The sequence below is a fragment of the Drosophila obscura genome, unplaced genomic scaffold (genome assembly GCF_018151105.1).
Source record: "Drosophila obscura isolate BZ-5 IFL unplaced genomic scaffold, ASM1815110v1 contig_200, whole genome shotgun sequence".
In the NCBI taxonomy this organism is placed as follows: Eukaryota; Metazoa; Arthropoda; class Insecta; order Diptera; family Drosophilidae; genus Drosophila; species Drosophila obscura.
In genome coordinates, this window is record NW_024542791.1 from 2,076,322 (window position 1) to 2,100,596 (window position 24,275).

At 43.8% G+C, this 24,275-nt stretch overlaps 1 protein-coding gene across 2 annotated transcripts in view; it reads left to right on the top strand.

Annotated features, from left to right (window-relative positions):
* LOC111075289 (fibronectin type-III domain-containing protein 3A) overlaps window positions 1-23,203 on the top strand; it is a 140,791-nt gene extending 117,588 nt beyond the window's left edge. The window contains exons 3-5 of one of the 2 annotated variants that reach the window (XM_041593921.1): window positions 11,734-11,906; window positions 17,645-17,963; window positions 18,039-23,203. In XM_041593921.1, the coding sequence (XP_041449855.1) occupies window positions 11,734-11,906; window positions 17,645-17,963; window positions 18,039-21,940 (4,394 nt within the window). In that variant the 3' untranslated portion in view covers window positions 21,941-23,203. Of the gene's footprint in view, window positions 1-11,733; window positions 11,907-17,244; window positions 17,573-17,644; window positions 17,964-18,038 lie in introns of those variants that run through there. The other variant, XM_022368473.2, reaches the window with a different exon arrangement.
* The last annotated feature ends 1,072 nt before the right edge of the window (window positions 23,204-24,275 follow it).

Here is a 24,275-nt window from a genome sequence, read left to right on the forward strand (position 1 = left end):
CCATAAATAAACTGTGCAAACAAAATGCCTCCACGAAATTCCAACGAAAAATGAATAGCTTTTTTATATTTCTTCATTAAAACTGATACAAAAAAAAAAACAAGAATAAAAGCTGAACTGAAAGCAAAAACAATGCACAAAAAAACGCATTCAATCTTAAATAAAAAATAAAAGCAAAAATGAAAACAAAACAGATAAAAAACAAAGTCGAAAAACAAACAAAATAATAATTAAGTAACTGTGATCAAAACCTCTGACGAATGTCGCATACAAAATACAACAAAAGTCCAAAAATAATTAACAAAAATTCCTGTCATAAATTGTTGGCGCATTTGGCAAAAAAAAAAAAAAGATTTTTAATTTGTTCGAAAAGTAAAAAAATTTAATTAATACTGGTTTTTTAAAGTGGCAGCTAATGGCTTTATATATGAGCAGTTTTTATTTGGCCATTTATGGGGTTCTCCAGTGACTCTTGAATTGCAATAGGGGTGCAGTATCGTATCCCCAAAGGAAATAAACTTTTCAGAGTTTCAATTGAAATTGAAAGCTGGAGTTTATAACTTTGCAGAAAATTGTATACATTTATATGGAATTTATGTATATAGAAATGTGCATAGAATTATAATAATTTAATGTTTAGATAGTTGAAAGCATTAACAGCTACAAGCACGTGTCTCAAGACCTTATACTGTTTCAGTTCCTACACAACTTTGAGGCATATCAATCTGCTACAACTACAACATGACCTTTGTTATATACTAGGAATTCTGTGAGCTTCCTTTCTTTTGAGCGAGATGCCTCCATAATCTATCTTGGCATACTTTGGCCCAGCCCAGCCTTTTCTTCTGAAAGGGGCAAAGGATCAAGCGAAAACCTCCACATATTTGTATTAAATACCTTAAAACCACACGGATCTCCTCCTCCTCCCTCCCCCATTATCTGAGCGACTTGTTAAAGTTTATCCATCTAAATCAGCCCCAATCCATGTGCACAATTCGGATTAATTTTTTATTATTTATTAATATTTGTATGCGATCTAGTGTCCAATCAATGGTCATTAAAAGGCGTGATGACAAAAACAACAACAGCCCGTCAAGACGGAAAAACAGAAACAAAAATTAATATTGCCATAAAATGCGCATAAAATATGTTAAATAAAAGAAATGGTATGGTATCCATAAACATACGACTATACGAATAGTATATGAGTGGAAAAAAGCAAAAAGGCAGCGGTGATGGACAGTAGGTTAACCGGCATGGGGGTGAGTCTTTTTAGGTGGTTCCCGCATTTTGGGGGAGCGGACAGACTGTCAAAGTGACGCCATTTACGGTTTGACAAGCACAACAATAACAGAAGGCGTCGTTAGTCTGTCTGGTGGCTTGATTGGTGGCTGGGTGGTTCAGGGGGATGTACAGGGAGTATCTGAAGTGACATATGTGGACGGCAGTTAAAATTGCTCGCAGGCTGTCAATAAATCGAGCTTAAATCACGAAAAAACTTTCGATAATAAATAGAGAAGACAAACAGCAAAAGTTATTCCAAAATGTAGGAAAATCAGTTTGTCCCTTAAAAACATCTCACTCTTTTCCTCTTAAAGAAATCTCGCTCTAATTGAAAAATTAAATGCGTTTTAATTTTAATTTTACGCCTGACTGTGGTTCCTTTTCCACTGAGGTTTACTCCTGGGACACTCAGCCGCCTCCGACAAAAAGGATGATTAATTAAGGGTATTTTGATTAATGTTTCCAGAGCCCAAGGCCCCAACAAATCAACGAAGCGAACGAATGAGCTAGCGAACCTTTTGGGACAGACGAAAAACAATGACCACAAGACGTTGACCCAAGCACACAAATAAATATATATACTATATACTACTACCATACGAGTATAGGCAGGTACTAACCACTGACTGAATGACTGACTGACCCAAATCCCAAGCCAACACCTTGGCCAAATATCAGAGAAGGGATTGGAGTCGGAACTCAAAGAACTGAAACAACAGCTGTGCAAATATTTGATCTGGCTGCCTGGTTCAATGTTGCTCAAGCCGTGACAGGTGCAAATTGTTGAACTTCCCTGGCAGGACACCGCCTGCCTGTCTGTCCCTTAACACCTGTACTAGGTCACACAGACCCTTCAGGTTCTTCTTTTGTTATTCCCCTACTATATACTCGTACCTATATATTGTGTTGTTGTTGGCCCCATTTTTGTGTTGCTTTTCATTTTTTTTTTCGTTGTCTAAGTTTTATTGGTCTGCGTCTGAGTTAAGTCTGAATTTTTGCCGTATCTGCTGTTGTTTTTGGGGAGTTTTTCCATGTTTTGTCCTTGAAGTATCCTCAGCGACAGCGGACAACGACAAACGGTGGCTGCGGCCTTATAAATCTTCTTTTGGACAAAATGGCGCAGAGCACGTGGAATGGTGCGAATGTACGAGTGTACGAGTATATGTGTGTGTCTTTGCTTAGATATGTATCTGTGTGTCTGCGCTCGTGCTAGTATCTGAGTTCTTCTTCGTGTATCTGTGCTTATATGTTTTTGCTTGTATCTGTGTCTATCTCATAATATGTGTATATTTGTATCTGTGTGTCTTCAGCCTTTGTCTGCGTAAAAGGGAAATAAATTATTTTCTGGTTGGACTATCAGCGTAGCGTAACTTTATTTTGTCTTTTCACTTTTGTTTTGCTTTAGCCGTGTTTGCCAACTAATTGTCTTGTCTCTGCTCGAACACCACCACCTCCCCTGCACCGCACCGCACCACACCACCCTCCTGCTGTGACATACACACTGTACCTCATTATACACTTAAAGCGAGGGTGCTAGGATTTTAATCAGTTTTTTTTTTGCACAAGCATGGAAGATAGCTTCAAATATAATGTGCAGATAGAGTGCTGAAATACCATTCCTACTAGCTTAAGGAAATATTTAAAAATGTTTTATGATTATCATATATGTGGAACCAATCGCTCTGCAAGAGTATCAACGCCTGCGGCTCCCCATGCCGATCCTTTCTTTTTCTCATATTGCTTTGCATTTGCTCAACAATTTATGAGCATTGCGGCTGAGACACAGGCAAGCGTACAGCTAAAGAACAAGACACAAATGAAAAAAAAAAATATGAGAACAAAATAAATGAAAAAATAAAGAGAGAAAAAGGCGGAGATGGAAAAAAAAACAGAATCTGCCATCGTTTGTCGCGGCATAAATAAAATTAATTATTCAGGCAAAAAGGCAACGGCTTTGGCTATGGCCGTGGCCAAGGCGATATGGCCAAATGGCCAACTGGCAAAGTCCACAAAAGCCAAGCCAACGCGAAAACCAAAGCCATAAAAGTTAAACAGCAACAACAACAAAAACGATTTGAAATTAAAGTACCGCCTTAAGGCAAAAGTCGCAGCTTTAAAAATATATTACTCGATTTCTGGGGGGTAAGCACTTATTGCATTGAAATGGAAATATACTTTTGAACAGAATGGATTCTTAAATTACTAAATAATTATTTTTAAGTAAAACTAAACGTTAAACATTTATAAATGCGTGAAAAAAGATTTTACCTAAAAGAAAGGGAGTGGGTAAGTTCTGGTTGAAGGAACAACAATTTTCAGAGAATATTTTCTATCCCAATTATCCTGATGGGTATTTTAAACGTAAAAGACACAAAGGGTTACGATTTCCAAGAAAATATTCTAAAATGTTTTTTCTTGGTAATTTCATACAATTAAATCTTTGAAATCCTTTACAAGAAAGAATAAATTCCAATCAGGAGTTGAGCTTTCGTCTACACATTAATCATTCAGTTTGCTGTCTGCTCTTCGCTGCTTTTTTTTTTGCTTGGGTTTCCACCTCCCACAGCAATTACTTCGCATAAATCCCTTTTTCTACCTTCCCTGCTAATGTCTTAACAAAACAGGAGAATAAATCGGTGGCAAGCAAAGGAAAACGAAGGAAAGCGAAGCCAAAGCAATGGAAAGCCAAACAAACAACAGTTAACCTTCAGCTACACAGATGGCCACACCCACTTGGAGGCTACCGCCCACTTTTCTGCAGTCCGCGTGAGGAAGGAAAAATTAATTAAGCACGCTTTAAATTTGATTTCATTTGTTTTTCCTCAGTTTCGGGACAGAGAGGGGGGTGTGAGGTCCGCCTGCATTTGGTATCCTTCCGTGCATCCCCTCCGCCACCTCTTGAGGGTAGTCTCTCATTGCCTTGGTCATTCGTCTTCCATTTCGTGTTTTAATGAGCTTCATGCGCCACACGCTGATTTCGCTTTCTCGTGCTCTTCCCTTCCGTTCCGTTCCGTTCCTCCTCCGTTGTTTCTGCTTCTTTCACACTTTGTTTCGCCTTGGCTTGTTATTATTATTGCTGCTTCCTTTCCCACTTCCACACTTACTCTCCCTCTCACTCTAGTCGTTTTTGTTTAATTGGTATACCCTGGCAGCGGGTGCTTGCATTTTGATCAAGAATTTGGTAGTGCAAGGTAATAGAAGCCTTTGGAATCCTATGAGAAACTTCATATGAAGTTGTTTATGTTGTGTAGAACAATTATAACATATCCCATTTCGATCACAGTGCAAAGATCGATACTTTTGTATACCCTGGCATCTGCATTAAATTCTTAAAAGGGTATTTGCATCTTCGCACCCCTGGGCTTTACTACTTTCTTCGCTTTGGGTTTCTTGCCGCTCGCTGGCAAATTGCGGGTTAGCATTTCTTAATGTCAATGCCATTTGACAGAGGAATGCTCAGCCAGCACCAGTGGAAGAGTAATGAGCAGCAGAAAGAGAAGTAACAGTCCGAGCAGAGCGAGCAGGGAGCTCGAAATAAAAGAGCAGAACCAAATTGGCGAACTCTCAGTTGAACCGAACGAACCCCCGGAGGAGCTGCACCCCCTGGACAGACGAAACCAGAACAACGAAATTTGCTCTCTTTTTTTTGTTATTTTGTTTTGGCTTAAGTGTGCAAGTTAATTGAATTGGGGCTTATGCGTGGGGTGGACAGTCGAACAGCAGGGCTGAAATGCTACAGTTTCTACTAATTGACAGAAGAGTAAGCAGGGGAGAGAGAGAGAGAGGAGCAGAGGAGCACTGCATTCATTTATGGTAATGTAATGTCGAACGCAACGGGGGAGGCGGGACTGAAGCCCTGTTATGAGGCAAATTGAAGTGCGGATCAGGGCCGAAAGTGCAACAAATTGAAAGTGTTAATGATTGTGGCTAGAAATGGTAATGGAAGCAGGGGAGACACGCTGGCAGTTAGTGGAATAATTAAACATGTTGATTAAGTGGGGCTATATAATTGTTGTGCACTGAGAAAAGGGAGACGAAAGTGAGGAGTAAAGAAAAGTTTCGCAATAAAGAATGCTTGGCAATAGTTGGATTAATATATGCAATATATTTGCTCTGCATATTCCTGAGCGATTTATACACATTCAAATTCAAAAATTGCAATGTGTTTTGAGCTGTCAAATAATTAATACCAGTATTTACTTATTAATGACTTTGTTTGAGCTTTAAATTTAAGAGAATTTCAGTATTTTAAATTACTAAATAATGTAATATTTAGTTCGTTGAATACTATTCCTGACATAGTTAAAGAATTTTCCGCACAGGCATCCAACATTTATGTAATTTTCTTTCCTTCGCATGGACCAAACATAATTAAACGAATCTAATCCAATCAGTTTCTGGCTGGATAAACAGAGAAAAGCAAATACCTGAAATGTTTCCAGAGCCCATCTCTCTTCCTCACTTACATTTCCCATCTCTCTCCCTAAATAACTTTGCACATCTCTTCTTTAGTCTCCGTCTTGCTGCTCCACCATCTAAATATCTCACTAATCGGTATAAATCCTGTAACTAAACCGAAAATTCCCGTCATTAACTTGGCTATCCCACCTGATACCCTGATACATTATGCACCTGATACAACCTCAGAGCCGTTCATGCCTTCAGACATTAATTTAAAGCCCTCTTCTCTTCCTTTCCTGCCTGCCTGCCTGCCTGCCTCGATGATGTCTCTTCCTCGCACACTCTTTTCCTGCACTAAAGAGACAGAACCAATAAACCAAATGCTGAATAACAGCCTTGCCACATGCCCCCGTTTTTGGGTGGTGTCAGAGGGCATGCTTTATCGCTCCGACAACGCGCAATTTTTCGTTTTAATAACAATATTTACTCATCATAAAGTATAAATGAAGGCATAATGTGTTGACGTGATATATACACATACAGATATCCGCATGTATTTATGTCTGTATCTGTATCTGTACGATATGATGAGAGTTTCGCTTACTGGGGGGCAGCCACAGCTGACAGAATGCCTGACACGCCCTCATTCCATGGGACGTTGACGAAAAATTTCACGACTGTTTCAACGTTTTTCCTGTTTCAAGGTTTTTTATGCACTTGTAAATGGGGGGTAATATGATTTTTGGACAGATTTTTGCAAGGCAAAAAAGGAAATATTGTAGTAAATTTTCAGGGTTTTTAACTGTTGATCTTTAAACTGAAATCTATAAATCTAAAAAATATTCCTCTACATATTTATGTCAATTTTTAACTGAATTATTTAGATGCCATTGCAACAATGCAACTGGCAGAGTATTTAAACCTTCGGCTCCGTAATTGCTTAACATTTCTTTTTGGTGTCGGGACCCATTTGCTTCGTTGCCTATGAGGACTTCACTTACGTTGACACACAAAATGACAATATTTACAGTGAAGATGGAGAATTTCGTCGCTTGGAGTGGGCCACTGAGAGGTTGTTGGGTGCGCAAAATATTGGAAATTCAAATAAACAGAGAACAGGCGCGAAAACAGCAGCCGATTCAGCCCCCCCCCCCTTGCCAATACCCATACCAATCCCTACAATCAACAAAACGTGCGACACGTGCAGACTGTCAAATGGCGCTGGATGGCGCCACCCCAGCCCGTAACCGGGGAAAGTCAAATACCCATTCCCGATCCCTCAGACAGTTACCGCCCCTCACAGACAGCCTCCAGCAAACCGCCACCCTCACTCAGACAGCCTTCAGCACCCACTGCCACCTAACAGCCTCTCTCGTACAGCCTCCAGCGGCAGCAGCAGCAGCAGCAGGCCCTCCCCTTATGCCCGCCCATCAATCAATGAGTCTTAGTCGATTTTTGTGGGCAACGTTTAACGGGGCGTATGCGCAATTAATGCGATTTGTACGGCGGAGAGAGGGAGAACACTTTAACAGCTGAGCAAAATTGTTGTAGGAAAAGCTAAGAAACGAGAGCTTTCCATTGAAGAACTCGTGAATTTTATGCTCTAATTGCATTTTGCGAAAGTTTTTTTTATTTTTTTTGTTTTATATTTAAAGCTACAAAAGTCGCCATAATTATCGAGATAATTGCGCACGCATCGTTAATTGAAGTTGAATAATTGCTAGAGAGAGAGAAGGAGAGACAAAGAGAGAGAGAGAGAGAGAGAGAGGGAGACACGCAATGAAGATGAGCGGAAAATGTGAGATAAGTGTGGAAAAGTGTCGATTATAATGAGCCAACTAACCGCAAATTGGTCTAGATTTGGTTGGTAATTATCAAGAACAAAAGAGGGAAACTTAACGAGCAGATTCGAGTATGTACATCCAAAGAGAAAGAGACGGCCAAAGAGGGGAGACTCCCATGGAGAATTAACTTTCACAAATCAAAATATATGTATAATATGTTGGGACACCACACACAAATCATCATCAGGCCTGTCAATGTCCCCAAGAAAATAAACATAAATCAGCCCCACAGCAAATCGAAAGTTTATTCAACTCCAAAAACGAAAGTGAATATGAATATGAATAAGTGTTTTCGGTATGACTATGTATATTATATTATGGCATACATATATCTGATTAAATCAACATCAATAACTCACTTATAGCACTCAATTCATTTAGAAAACCACAGAACACACAAATCCCCCACAGCCAGAACGATTTCAGACAGAACAGAACATTTTCCACATCGCATTCAAAGTTAACCGAATTGTTATTAATTTTATAGGCATTTTGTGCGTGTTTTGCGTGTGCGTGTCGGAACAATCGGAACCTTCCAGACAACCGCGCGCTGAGGTGCCCGCGCTCGTGCCCCTGACCTCAGACTCGGTCTCTAGACAATGACTAAGTGAAGAGTGTATGACAGACAGCCTGGCGGGCAGGCAGGCAGGCAGGCAGGCAGGCAGTAGGACTGTAGGATAGGAGGATGGGAGGCCAGTGAGGCAACAATGCGTAACAAACAGGAAAGCAATAACAATTTGCAATTAGCCAAAACGCGTTGGAGACGCAACTTTATTTTCGACACTGTTGGGGGGAGGACAAGGTCAACGCATCAGCGTAGAAAATTAAAGTAGAAGATGATGATCTGGTTGCCAGCGAGGGTTGAAATTGGAGTCTCTAGAGAATTATTTTAAGCAGGATTGACTGAGGAAAGGCCTAACATAAGAAGAATCAGATTCAGGTTCAAGCAACAAATTAAGTAAATTTTGCTCCTCGATTATGCAAAAGTTTCATTACCAATAAGTCCCATGTCAATCTAATGTAGAAGAAATATTTTGAAATCCAAAGAAAGTATTTTATTAGCTAAAACAATTGCCGAAAAAACTTCAACTCCATTTAAATATGCGCCTTAAATGCCTAAAATATATCTTCCACCTGGGACAACCCTCGCTGACAAATGGTTTTACTTACACTTTCCGCAAGTGCCAGCGAGGCCTCCTTACCCATCGCTCTTCCTGTAGACCGCCACCCCTAGTGCAGCCCATCGCTTCTTAAGCAGTTTAGCATTAATTAAGTTTGAGTTGAAGTCGCAGACATTTGCCGGGAATGGGCTTGTGGATAGATGGGGGGCAGTGGCTGAAGTACTTCATTTAACTGTCTGTCTGCTTACCAAGTGATAAGCTGAACGAGCCGAGCCCACTCTTACCCCCAGTGGGAGCTGAAAGTCTCGCCTAACTAATTGCTGCCTTTTAACACTCGGCCAAATGCGCTGCTCGGAAATTCGCAACGGTGCGGTGTGCATTTCCTGGCCAGACCCCAGACAGCCCAACCCTTAGCTGGATGATTAACTGCATCAGGCATTGGCCCAAAGTGCAGCACTACGGCAGTGGTGTTTGCTTTTATCAGCCATCATCAGTTTTTTGCTTTGTCGCGTTATGCGTCAGCGCACTAAACCAACATTTTTACACCTAAGAGCAGATAAAGAGCAGAGCTTCGGACAGCGGACAAACGGACAAACGGACAATGGACACGTGCACGTACACGTACACGGAGTAGACCCATCGCAAAGTACTGTACGGCTGACTGGCTGGCGGACAGCATTTAACAGTTGATTAGACCACGTCCCCTCGATAGAGCCGTAAGGATGGAAGTGGAAAGTGGAAGCCCCCGCAATAGAGCTGGGTCGGTGGGGGGTGATGAGTGAGTGCCAGTGCCCCCGTCTGGTGGCTCAATCTTCAACGTCTGCTGCTCGCATTTTCGGCCTGAATGGACGCGAGACATGGCTAAGCGTATTACCAGGCCGCATTACCGTTAAGTTTACAGTTTAACTATAAAAGCAAGTGCGAGAGCCGGAGAACGAAGGCGCCCCCACGATCCATTAGCCGATATTACGCATACGCCGCGTGGTGTCCATAAAAAATGCAACGCTGCATTGTTTAGCAAGCAGAAACAGAACACAACGCAACTACAACTACAACAAAAAAAAAAACTCTGCATAAAATACTAGAAAAAAATGCAGCAAAAAAATAATAGAAATGCGAAAGTAGCCGCCAGAGCAAGGATGGTGTGCGGTTGGTTGGTGGGGGGAGGGTGGGCAGGCGTGGCAACATTATTTTTACGTGCCGGCGCATGCAAAGTGCAAAGCTGCCAACTGCATCTGGCTGCTGATGGTGGTGATGATGTTGGATGTTGATGGTAGTGGAGGCGCCCCGCCAAAGCGCAGCTGGTAAATCGCATTTTGACCCCATCCATATTGATGGGCAAACACGGAATGCTTTTTATGATGAACACGAAAATTCATGAATTGCGCTCGTTTTGTTTTTATGGGAAATAGTACATACATACGTATCTGCATATTTGTGGCTGTATGTTTTGGTACGAGAGAATTTATGAATTTGCAAGCGATCAAATTGAAATTTAAGAAGAAACCAACATGTAATATTTGTTTGTTTAAAATGGATTGCACTCACTTTGTTTCCATGTGTTAATTTAATGATATCGAAGCTTCAAACAAATCTAATTTTAGATTATTTTTATCAAGTTATTTGTTTATCATATTAGGAATTTTCTGTAATTCAAACAAAATATCTTATCATTTACGCCCAAAATTAAACGCCTATCTTGTCCAGACATCTACAGTTAACAAATCACCGGGGAAGTCTACCAAATGATTGCTCATTCTTCGGGGAGTGCTCTTTTTTTTCTTCTATGTGTGTGTGTGTGTGTGTGTGTTGGCTTTTAGTCGTCGCAATGCAGCCAAAAGGCGGCTGGAAGGATGGAAGGAACGAAGGCAGAGAAATGGAATTGAAAAGCAATACAAATCCACAAATCAAAATATATCTGAAATGTTTGAGGGGTGGGGACTTGGGGTGTGTGTCGACCTATGGGGCGGCCTGCTGTCGTTTATTCTGTGGCAATGACATGCGACAAAGTTGCAGCTGAAATGGATCCATAGATGGAAATGGAAATGGGAGCTGCACAGACCCGTTCCCCACCATCTATATCTCCCTTTTTCGCTGTATCTAATGACACTAACAGAAACCAGAACCAGTTACCAGAAACAGTATCCGAAAACCGAAACAGAACAGATCCCAGACAATGCAAGATGAAGCTCTGAAGCGGCGGCTGTGAAGCAGTGCCAAGAACCCCAAAAACTTCAACTCCCTTTGTCGTTTGTTCAACCCAGCTCTGCCCCCCCTCTATCACTCTGCCTCTTGGCCAACAGCTGCCAAAAAATGTTTGCTCTAGAGATTTCTACACATTTATTAAAGAGAAATGGAGAGAGAGAGAGATAGCGGGAGAGCGAGAGAGATGGGCACAATGCAGGCCGCCTATGGCTTTTGGGCAGCAAGGGGTGTACGGGTTGGATATTAATCATCGGGCAGACTTAAATTGCAAATGAAATCGGAATTGGGCAACGGTGCGTATGCGTATCGTAGTTGAGTAGTTCGAGAGGGAGAGGCAGACTGTGGAGTGTGGAGAGGGAGAGTGCCCCAAGGGGTGAGGGAAATTGGCAGACTCTGTCAAGCATTTCGTTGGCTGCAGCAAACACACACACACACACACACACACACATACATATATATAGATATGGATATGTATATTCAGAGAGATTCAGAGTCAGAGAGAAAGAGAGATATCCATTAAACAAACACAGTGAAATCGCCGCTGACATAAAGCAGCCATGACTGTCCCCCCAGTCTCCGTCCATGTCCCATCCAGTTCCATCCCATGTCCTGGCCATGTCCTGGCCATGTCCTGGCGTTGTCTCTGTCTCGATGTCGCCTCGCTGGCGCCAACTGTCGACTGCTCTAGCTTTTGCCTTCAAGCTTTACATATACCACACACATATGAATATATATATATGTATATATATATATGTATGTATGTATATATACATCGTACATATCGCACACACATCTATCTGTATGTATCATCAGCATATTGCCATTTGTTGAAGCATTCTTTAAATAATTTTCGCCCATCGCTCTTTTGCTCTTTGCAGGTCCCGCAACCGTTCAAATGGTTTCCCAGAGTCGACCGCCGCCACCGATGACGGTGCCCGTCCAGGTGCCGCAGTACGTCAACGAGAATGGAACTGTGACCCACGTGATGCTGTCGCCGCAGCAGTACCAACAGCTTCATCCCGGACAGGGACACCTACATCCACCTTCATTTGTAAGTAGCTTCGAGTGGGCTCTCTCCCAGCCATGAGAGCTAGCCGTTAAGTGCAATTAACTTGTGTTTTATGACTGCCTGGGAGATGCGCCATAGATCAGGAATGAATAGACTAGAGAAATCCAGATAGGCTTTAAATGAGTCAAAGTGTTTTGTTTGGGTTCTCTCATTGGATACTTTATAATTGATTGGCATGGCAAAAAGTTGTTCCACGCTTTCTAATATATGTATGTATGGGGAGCTACTTAAACTAGTGACCGCATTTTGCTACTGTTTAAGTGAATGTACATCGATATGTATCAGCTAGCATCATTAATTTTCATTAGCACTCAAGAGCTATCAACCTTAAGAGTAATTTATTTGAGCAAACTTCAATGTATTTTCATAAACTTTGTTCAAAAATTGATTATAATTTATGAACGGCTTTCCGAGTACATGCAAACTGTAAGCAAGTTCATACATTTTCAATGACTTGTAAGAGAAGTTTCATAACTTTGTGGAGATTTTTAAAGCTATTCAAAAATGTAATTAAATAGTGGAGCATGAGCATGAGCTGCAGAAGGTGTCTGTCTCTGTTTGCAAAGGATTATTTAAAGAACTATGCAGAATATTCCACCACATTAAATACTTTGTTTCGTGCCATACGAGGTCTGTTGTATTTCTAGTTTGAAAAATTGATGCTCTGATACATTGTTTCCTTTGGCAGCCCATCAAAATGTGCAATATATTGCCCATCTGTCACTGTGTGCTCTCGAATACTATACAGACATCCCATTTCGATTACAAAATTGATTCAAACTTCCTGGGACTTCCACAGTTCTCACAGTTGGCAACGCGAGAGCGCGAGCCCCAGGGCTGCTTATCAATTATTTTACAGCTAATTGAGCGAACAATATTGCAATCAGCGAATGCAACAATAATTCCCCGATGCTAATTCGATTTTCAAGTGAAATTTTCATGGAGGGGGCGAGTCGCGAGTCTCGTCGTCGTCGTCGTCGTCGACGTCTGGTAATATAATTTATTGTGCACCGGATCGGATCCGGGTGAAGTTGTTCCTAGAAAACAATTCAATTGCTGGGTGGGGGCAATCAGGGGCCTGATACAAAAGGAGGAGACTGTTTATGCCAGCTGTTTATTCATTGCGAAACTAAAACCCAACAGAACTGAACTAAACCGAACAATGGAAACAAAAACTCTCCGCAACGAGTTAGACGATCTAAAATGGCTTTAACTTTTAGCTAAATGCCAATTACAAAAAGCAACAACTATTAAAATAAACTTTAAACAAAACAAATAATAAAAAAAAAACAACATTAAATGGAAAAAAAACAGCTGGCAAGCTGTCGGACGACGCGACGCTTTGCATCTATAATTTATTTATTTATTGGTTAGTTAGTTTATAAACTGCAATTCTGCTTTGTTTGCCTGTTTTGTGTGTGTGCTCCTGCATCCATTGTGTTTGTGTTTGCCTTTCTCCATTTCGCTGACTAACTGTGACTTGGAGAATCCCGCGGGGAAAACTACGGAGGAAAAGCGTGAAAATTGCATAACTAATTAGCTGCTCGCATTATTCCAATTGTCGCAGCCTCCGTACGTGAGTCACCCTCCGGCAAATATTTGAATATGCAGTGCCACAAAAATGCACTCACCGTCTCTGCTTGCCGTTCGTTTCGCAAGCTGTCACTTAGGCGTGAGCTTTGACAATCATTTGACTGGGCGGGGAGGGGAGGGGAGGGCGCTACGAAGACGTTTGCTTTGAATGCTAATTGCCGGCGTGGCTACTGGGGCGAGGGGATACGTGACCAGAGGGGCGAACCCGGCGAATGATCGCCAGATGAACAAAGTTTGTTGTTTGCGCGCCAGGGGGTTCATTGGAAGCAAAGTTCGCGTGAGGCATAGTTTCTTCAACTTCAGTTTCTTATCGTTTCGTAGAAAAATGTCTATTTCATTTCAGTTTTTTTTTATAGCTATAGCATGAGGTTGCAATTTTGAAATTATATTCCATTTTTTTGAATTTATTTGAGCATTTTACTGATGAATTTACATTTTTATCAAGCTACAGCTGGGCCTAGCATAAACCTCGAAAAGATTCTTATGAATTCTCACAAAATTATAGACATAATTACAGACGTAATAAAAGATTGAAGCTAATCATTTTCACTAATATCCAATATTTAATTCTTCATTTTTGCTAAAACAATTATCTGAGCAATGCAAAAGCGTTTTCAATAATTGACATATTACACTGCATGTGGTTACATTTATTTCCTCTTGAAATGTTACAAATTGCTGCCATTTTAAATCATTTTTAAATTTAACTTTATTGCACATATTTTTTGCTCCATTACCGTTCGGAACTAGTTCGGCTCCCATGAGAGCGGCCAGCGGCAGAGGCACATGCATTCCATTCAAATTGCCTCGCTAATTTGCAAAATAGCAAAAAAAATAAATATATATATAAAAAAATAGATGGTTGTTAACCAAAGCAGATGAGCGTTACCCATTCACATCACGTTTCGGACCGCTCCTGCCTCTGCTCTGCTCTGTCATCCCCAGAGTCTGCTCTGTCCGCCACTGGCGGGCCACTTATATCTAATAATTTAATAATAACAATTTCATTGTACAACATAAACATTCTCATCATTTCTTTTATGTGCAGAAAGTTGTTAACAAAATTTGATTGAAATATTTTCCATTTGCATTGCTGGAAAAACCCTGGCCGACTGGCCCCTCCGCCCCAGTAGAGAGAGGAAATAGCTCTCTTAATGCCACAAGCTCGTGACTTGGCCCCCATACTGAAATTGGCATTCCGGTTCTGGCTTAGCGCCTAGCGCAATTTATATTCTGTTACCCAACGCTCTCTCCGACAGCACGCCACCAGCCCCCACCCCCCACCTGTCGCGTCCCGTCCCCCTTGATGTTATTTATTATAATATTATCAATCTCTCAATTAAAACTGATATTAATTGCAATTGTGGATTATATAATTTCCAATGATTACCCGCTTTCCGGTTATGCTCTGCAGCAGCAATCGTCTGTCTTCCATAATTGGTTGACACTTTTCGGGGTTGATTTATATTATTTGAGCAGAAATTGCAGACAGTTTTACCCAATGAACATAAATTACGGGAGAAGACAATTAAAACGGCAGTCAGAGCATCAAAAATGCATTAATTATTAGCGGTTAATAAATTGAAAATGTATTTTAGCAACAGAACTCAACGTTGGATTTCCCAGCAGCCAGCTAACTGTTGTGCTGAAGGGGGTGGGGGGTATGGCAGGGTTGCCAACCAACGCGAACTGTCAACCCGAGAAGACAAACGTTTACCTTTAAACATTTTCGATTTGCATAACAATTTGTAGACCCAAGCTAATGGTTGTGGCTGTTGTTTTATCTGGTAAATGCAATCCATTACGAGTAAATGCTGCCCTGGCCCGGCCCGGCCTGGCCTGGCCTGGCCTGGTCGTGCCCGCTGCTGGCAACATTGTTGCACATAGGTTAGGCCGAAACTCCAGACCCCGGACCTCCATACCCCATACCCATTCGCAGCCACTCGATGACTTTTAATTGAACTCCACTTGAGTTGAACTTTTGCTGTCACATTTTTACATAACTTGCCAGTCAGCAGCAGCCGAAGCAGCTGAAGTAGTCTCAGGCTCTGGCTTTGGCTCTCCTAATGCCATTTTGACAGTGGAAAACTTGATTAATGCATGCAGCAGCAGCAGCAGCAGCAGCAGCAGCGCCAACAACTTCATCCGTTGGCTGCCGGTTGTGGTTGGTGGTGCAGCTTCGGACACATGTGGCGTCGTCACGGTTTGTTGCTGAAATGAAAGTGCCCGGCGGTTGCTTGACTCGAGCTGAATTTTCCTTGACTTAATTAACAATTTGCTGCCACAACACACACACACATACACACGAGACACACACACATACGAGACACACTCCACTCACTCGCAGAGATATTCGCAAACAGTGCCGCACAAAATGGCAGTTTCCGCTTGTGTGTTTATGTTGAAATGTTTATAATTTGATTGTATGCTAATTTGCATAGCATAGTCGTATTTGTGGTCGGAGTCTCTGCATCTGCGGAATCCATCCACTGCCATTATGCAACTTGAGCTATGCGCTCGGATAACTGTAACTGTCGCACCATATCCGTGGAGAAGCTCCAAACTGAAACCGAAACTCTGCAGCTCTCTAACTCTGTAACTCCCTCGCCGAATGAGTTTTCATCTCTCATTTTTTGCTTGCAAAAAAACACCACACTTTTTTTCTGTTGTGTGTTAATCCCCCCCCACCGACTTCTTTTGTTCTCTCAGTTATGCCGTTTCCGTTGCTGGCCCGCAAAAAAAAAAAAACCAAATAAAAGAAGAAACTCATTAACTTTGACCTATATTTGTGGCCTGGGCGGCATTATTCATATTTTATGATCATCCATAATAACCGTGCAGCATCGTCCATTTTTGGACCGAACGATAGCCAAGTGCCAACAATTAGGTGCAAAATGCTTTAAAGTCATCTAAAAACATCATTGCACAAGTTTTGCCAATTTTGGACATGCAAAAAAAACCTGAAATTAGCTTGATGTCAGTGAAGCATTTTTCACACAGTTTTGAGCTGAAAAAAAATTATCAATCATCAGGCATCGTGGTGTAATTTTTGCTTAATACAGCATGCGGGCGTGGATAATTGCCGGTGCCCATAAACAGCGAAACCAATTTAGTTAATGATTTGCTGTGGAAATCAGATCACACTGGAATTCCGTTCAAATTTAACTTTCAAACGGGCGCGCCAAACAGAATGCATTGACTAGAAGCTGCTTGCTATGGCACTCCACATGGCACTGCTTGAGTGAATGTTTATAACAGTGACTGAATGGCTAATAAAATGTTAGCATACATTAAACAGTTTCAACCCCATTAAAATGGTTAAGCAACCAATGGCTAATACTAATTTCAAAGGATACAGGTTTTAGTAATTTCCGATCGGCAGAGCACGCTTAGCCCATTGTTGACCAGGGGGTATTTAAATTAACCCACGAATATTAGAAAACTTGAACAATTTTAGCGCAGTTCAGGTGACAGACATCGTAGTAATTTTTTATGATGGTGAAGAAGAAGAATATAATTCACAAACAGTATTGTTTTCAACCATTTAGCTCAATAATTCAACTGTTTAAATACGGGGGGCTAAGAGGGTTAAACTCTTTTTTTCCACGGTATATTTTCGGTATATTTCGGTATATTTCCCCAATAAAATTTAATTAATTAATTTTCGAAAAAACCACCGATTTACGCGATGTGTTGTTGTTGCATTTGTTATTATTCAAATTTCAAACGTTGAACTGATTGTTGGGAACATTTTGCGCCAGTTGTCAAAGATTTTGCCAGCCAATTTCCAATGAAATTTTCGTGTGAGCTGCGCTAGAAAGTTCAGTGCTCACTGCCTCCTGATAACATTTGGCAAATTAATTAGTTATTGTTATCAGCACTCTCTCTCTGCGTACCACGAACCTCGACTGTTATTTATAGCCAACGTGTAGACGTTGACGTGGTAGTTCTAGTTTGCCTGGGAAATGGGGAAAATGGAGCAGCAGCAGCAGCAAAAGAAAACCACCAAAACGACAACCTCGACCACAAGCAGCACCAAAACTGTTGTGTTTAAAGTATTTAACCACTATTTAACCATCAAATTTGATGCACTTGTTAAACATAAACATTGGTGTCCCCCTCCACAGATTAGCGCCAATGGTACATCGCATTTCTATACGCCGGCCATGGCCGGCTATCCACCAGGTCCTGCTGGCAATGGACCACCGCACTATCATCTACCGCCGCCGCCGCCGCCACAGGGTGCACCACAGCAGCCACCGCCCAGTGTGGGAGGCGGAGTTGGACCACAGCCACCTGTGAATGCGGCACAGCAGCAGCAGCAGCCACCGCCAGCAGTCCATACACATTCCCCGCACTCGCCGTCGCCGCCCAACTATCGGGACGAGCGCAGCCAGAGGCAGCATACGAAGCTGCTGCGGAAGCTGGAAAGGCAAAGGGAGTCCAGTGAGTGAATCCTGTCCAAAAAGGAACTGTCTTGAAAGGATTGATCCCCATGCTAAAGTGTTTTTTTGCTTTTAGATCCCGCCTTGTCCACGCCCACACATTCGCCTTCGCTGCGAGGTGTCAACGATCTGAATGGCCATCACACCAACAACAACAACAACAACATTCCGGTGGGTGTACTGCCCCTGCCACCGCACCTCAACAATCACCATCACATGAACAACAACAACAACAACAACAGCAGCCACTTGCACAACAACAACAACAATCATGGACCTCATGATGTGCGTCGCCTCGCCCAGCAGCAGCTGCAACAGCAACAGCAGCAACAGCAACAACAACAACAGCAGCAGCCGCAGAGGAACGGAAATCCCGGAAATGCCACGAAGGGAACAGCCACGCCACTGCCCCAGCGAACGGGCAGCAGTGTGGGTGGCGCAAGTTCGGTGGGCACGTCCGAGGATGGCGAAGACAACTCCAGTTTGGCCGGAGAGGATGAGGAGGACTACCAGTCGACGATTGTGGAGCAAATTTCGGCAATTGAGAAGCCCGAGGTGATTGATGTGACCTCGCGGGCAGCGAAAATCATCTGGGAATCGCCGGTCATCACGGATGCCCTGCTCATCAATATGCGCGATCTGCGCTATCAGGTGCTGCTCAGCGACTCGGGCAAACAGTGCAAATACAAGAGTCTCTATCGGGGCGAGGCATACGAGTGCATTGTGCAGGATCTGCAGCCGGGACAGGACTATCTGGTGCGACTGCAGGTGCACTACCAGAAGCTGCAGGGCACGGTCAGCGAGCCGACAGAGTTCCGCACCCCGGCCTGTGAGCCGGACCAGCCTTTGCCACCCAAACTGGTGTCGCGCACCAAGAGCTCCATCAATCTGCGCTGGGCAGCACCGCCTGCGAACGGAGCGACCATTCAGCACTATCTGCTGGAGTACGACGAGGGCAAGGGCCAACCCATCAAGTTCGTGGAGCTGGCCAAGATCAAGGCCAAGCACTATGTGATCAGCAAGCTGCAGCCCACGACTGTCTACAGCTTCCGGCTGGCCGCCGTCAACGAGGTGGGCCAGTCCCTGTACTCGCCCATCAGCAGCTACAGCACCGCCGGCAATCCGCCGGCCGCGCCCAAGCCCCCCCAGCTGCACTCGAGCAGCCCCAGTACGCTGAAGCTGTTCTGGGAGAGGCGCACCCAGGACGGGGACTTTCTGCTGCAGCTGCAGGATGCTGATTCCGGACACGGCTACCTGAACACCTACAAGGGTACCGATCTCCACTACGAGTGCCTGCAGCTGCGTCGGGCGTGCAGCTACCAGTTCCGTCTGAGGTCCGAGAACGAGGCCGGCGTCTCGCCCTGGTCGCCAGAGGTTAGCTACCGAACGGCCGCCGAGCGTCCGGGCAGGCCGGGCAAGCCGAGTGCCAAGGGCAAGATCCATGGCACCCACTTTAAGGCGCGCTGGGACACGCCCGCGGACACTGGTGGAGCGAGCATCCTTCGCTACCATCTGGAACTGAGTTCGGGCCCTGTGTTCGAGCGCATCTACAGCGGCTCCGAGTCCGAGGCCATGTGCGAGCGCCTCCAGCCGGGCACCACCTATCAGCTGCGTGCCTGTTGCGAGGGTCCCGCCGGTCAGAGTCCCTACTCGGACATCGGACATGTCACCACAGAGGCTGTGGCCCCAGCGGCCCCTCCTCCACCGTACTCCAGTGACCCGCCCTCGCCGTATGCAGCGCTGCTGAAGCTCCATCAGCCAGACTACAATGGCGGCGCCCCCATACTGGAGTTTGAGGTGCAAATGCGCCGCTTGGAGCAAGTGCAGCCACCCCACATCGTGTACAGAGGCAAGCAGGCGTACTTTGTGGCCCAGGATCTGGTGCCTGGCGGCGCCTACGAGGTGCAGGTGCGGGCCATCAATCGCATCGGAGCCGGCAACTGGTCCCAGTGGATGAAATTCACCGCAGCAGCAGCCGCGCCTGGTGTGCCCGAGGAGCTGCGCGTGCTGGTCAAGTCGGCCACCCATTTGAGTGTCAGCTGGCAGGCGCCGCTCCAGGACAACGGCGCCCCAGTCACCAACTACATCCTGAAAAGTGCCAGCCAAGAGAAGCGCAGCGAGGAGCTGGAGCAGGAGCCCCTGCGAGAGCCGCCCAGCACGGACTTCCACAACTGCTACCAGGGAGCGGTGATGTGTGCCGAACTGAGGAACCTGGCGCCCTTCACACGCTACTTCTTCCGCATTCTGGCCAGCAATGCCGCCGGCTCTGGCGCCGCCTCGGATGTGGTGTGCGTGAGCACGCCGGCCGCCGTGCCCGGCGCACCCCAAATGCAGGGCTACGAGTTCACCGCCCAAGAGGTGACCCTCAACTGGACCCAGCCGGCGGCGCATGGCTCGCCCATCTGCTCGTACAACATCGAGTATGGCGAGCGGACCATTGCCACGCCGGATGCGTGCACTCGGTACACGGTGACGGGTCTGATGCCCGAGACCAGCTACAAGTTCCGCGTGCAGGCCGTCAACGCCATCGGAGCCGGAGCGTTCAGTGCCTATGCGAAGTTGACCACGCAGCCGGCGCCACCAGCTCCGCCGCGCCTCGAGTGCAGCGGCGCGGGCCACAACTACATCAAGCTGAAGTGGGGCGAGGGTGGACCCGCCGGCAAGACCAATGGAGGAGCTGCGGCCGGCGGTGGCGCTGACTTCACCAAGTACTTTGTGGAGATGTATGTGACGCGAGCGAAGCAGTTCCAGGCCGTCTACTCCGGCACCAATTGCATGTGCAAGGTGCACAAGCTGCAGGAGCGCAGCAGCTACACCTTCCGCATCTACGCGCACACGGACAGGGCTGGCGACGGGGACTACTCCGAGGATTACGTGTTCGAGACGAGTGCCACGCTGCCGGCCAACATCAAGCCGCCGCGCGTCGTGCACGAGAATAGTGTGTGCCTGATGGACGTGCCCGGACAGTTGGGCATGCAGCTGACCCTCGAGTGGCAGCACTCGAAGAACTCCTTCCACGACCGCGTCGAGTACGAGCTGCAGTACGCGGTCCTGGGCGCCGCCGAACTGGAAACGGAGTCGCCCAAGGGGCGCAGCAGCAGTTCCAGTGGCAGTGCGAGCGGCGCTCCCCTCAATCTGGCCAACCAGGACTACCGTCAGCTGTACCGTGGGCCCGAGACCAAGTTCACCATTGACAATCTGGCAGCGGGCACTTGCTACCAGTTCCGTGTGTGTCCCGTGCGGATAGCGTCCGGCGGAGAGCTGCTCTATGGCCAGCCGTCAAGTCCGTTGCGGTATCAGGTGCCCAGCGAGCTGGACCCCAGTTCGGCCACCTGCCACCACCACCTGCACGGCTCCACGTCCCCCAATACGGCCACACACTCGCAGCGCAGCAGCAGGAAGCTATCGGCGGGCAATGGCTCCACCAATGGCCTGCACCTGAGGTCCGTGAGTGCCTCGGCCATCAGTGGCAGCAGCGGCGTGGGCGCCGATCCCCTGGCCATTGGCCGGCTGCAGCAGGAGCTGTCGAACTTCAATGCATGCGGCGATCCACTGCACCATCATCATCATCACCACCACCATCACCATCAGCCGTGTGGCGGGGATGGCAACGCATCGTCCGGCTCCTCCACGGCGGGCTCCAGCTGCGCCGGCTCCAATCTCCTTCTGCGCGGCAACCACATGCATCACCAGCACCATATGCATCACTCCCATCACATGCACCATGCCCATCATCCGCACGGCGGCGGCGGCGGTGGCGGTGGCGTTGTCGGTGCCATCACCGGAAGCTCCTCTACGGCCATCTCCGCCAGACTGGCCAGCCAGGGCGGCACACTGCGTCGCTTTGCGGCCAAGATGACGTCGCTGTACAGCAACCGGAAGCGGCTGAGTGACCAGCAGAAGGCCGTCTGCATTGTGGTTTCATTCCTGTTCGTCACCATTTTAGCGGCGATGCTGGTCAACATGCTGCGCGGCTAAAGTGGCTCTGCAACTGTAAGCATGCAAATCGAAGGAAAAAGTAAGAAAAATGAGGGCAAAAAAACGAAGAAAACAAAAACAAATGCACTTTATGTCTCAAAGAAGTGATTCAAAACAATTAGTTGTAATTATGTATTTTTTATATAAACAAAAACAAAACAAAAACAAAAAATCAAAAGAAATCAAATTGTAAATTGTCTAATTTTAAACAAACAAAAAAAAAAAAACAAAAACCAGCAAAATAAGAACAGGAAAACCTAAAAGAAAAACCACACACAATAAAAACTGTACACAAAAAAAGAAAACGAAGTGGGAAAAAAGGAGTAAAACTAATACATTCACACCACGTCTAAATGTTTGTAAAATGTTACAATAATGGTATTTACTTACGAGTATATGTAATATTTGTTGTTGCTAAAATCATTGTCACAAAAACGAAACAAAAGAATAATCTCCATATGTGCTATATATAAAGAATTTTGTAAACAGCCCTTGTCAAAAAACAACCTGTGCCGAAATGCTTCTCAAACTGTTACTTTTATGCGCATAGCAGGCAGCTTTGGCAAGAGACACACATTTGCATTTGCTCTGCATGTAAAATACGTGTAAAACAAGCATTTGGAGGCGTGCCCCCAGCCAGCCCCCAAAATACTTATACATTCTTAAACGACATCCGAATTTTGATGATTAATTTTTAATGATTTTTATAAACATAGGAATGTAAATAATAAATAGTTCAAGCTAAAACCACAAAAAAATGAACTCTATGAGAAGGAGGAAAAAAGATAGAAAAGAGCAAATGCAAAACGATTTAAAAAAACGAAATATATGAATTTATTAGACTACCAGCAAACAAGTATTTCCGTGCTGTACAATTGTTTCCCCAATCGCTCCAATTTACATACATACACACACATGTATACACACTTGCATAGATATATAAATGTATATGTAAACAGCAGACGCTTTTTTTCATTCTCACAAAAAAAAATTTTTATACGAATTATTACACAATTTATTATGATAAACATTAAATACATATTGAAAGGACAACCACAAGATGAGAAATGAGAAAAATAAAAAATAATAATAAAAAAAGGGAGAACCAAGGCAAAATCCCCAGTTGGGTCTGCTATCTTGTGGCTAATTGTTGCATTTTTCACAACCGACTAAAACAAATTGAATCCAAAATATTTTTGTAGGCTTGTCCACTGCTATAGCAGTCCCAACTGGGGAAAATGAGAAAAAAAAAACAAATTAAAACGAAAAAATTATTTAGTATATATGTATGAATATATATGAAATTTATAGCCTAATTAATGCAACGCAAAGTGATTTATATTCCAATTATTATTATTTTTCTAATTAAATAAATTAAAATAAATGTAATTGTTTCTTTCCATAGCATTTAATGTGAATTATACAAAAACGGAATCTTATCTACAAAAAAACAAAAAATCACAACAAAAATCCCAAAAAAAAGAAAACAAAAAACAAATGTTTGTTCATGTAAAAAATAAACATTTGCTAGATGCAAATTAAAAAAAACAAAAACAAAAACAAACCAGATATACATATATATATATATATATATAAATAAATAAACTTAAATCGGAATCAAATGATAAATAAATGGAAATTATGTAATGTTTCTATGTTTACAACGGTAAATGGTTAAAATATATATTATATATGTGTGTATTAACGAAAAATACAACAATATACATGTATATTATTTTGTTTTTTACATAAATAAAACAACAACAAAAATGATTAATAAGGGACAAATGCGGAAAAAACTGATGCCGAAAAAATATTTCTAATTATATACCTATGTGTCGATTTATTTGTTTATCTTATATAAATGACGCAACATTACAACAACAAAAATAAATGAAACAACAACAAAATATATATACATATATATAAAATTTATTTGCAAATATATATATATGAAACATTTAAAATAAATGCGATATACAAATAATAATCAAGAAACTTGTGTTGTTAATGATCGGAAGTGGGTTTTGCCTTGGATTGCCATAGAAGAGCTAATGAACTCACACTTGGAGCGCAGATAAGCAGCATCTCAGAGATTAAAAGTTGTAAAGCTCGCTTACACGCTAAAAACCATGCCTAAATCTTAATTTTTTCTTGCAGTCTGATATCTATGAAGGAAGGATTGTTAAATAATGCTAAAACTATTTCATCCGGATCCGCAGTTTGAGTCTGCACAACAGTTTTTGCGCATCATATAGCTTAGATAAGTTGGGGGAGTCGCCAATTATGATGCTGTGGTAGCTCTTCCCTAACTTTGTAGACTGCGTTCAAATAT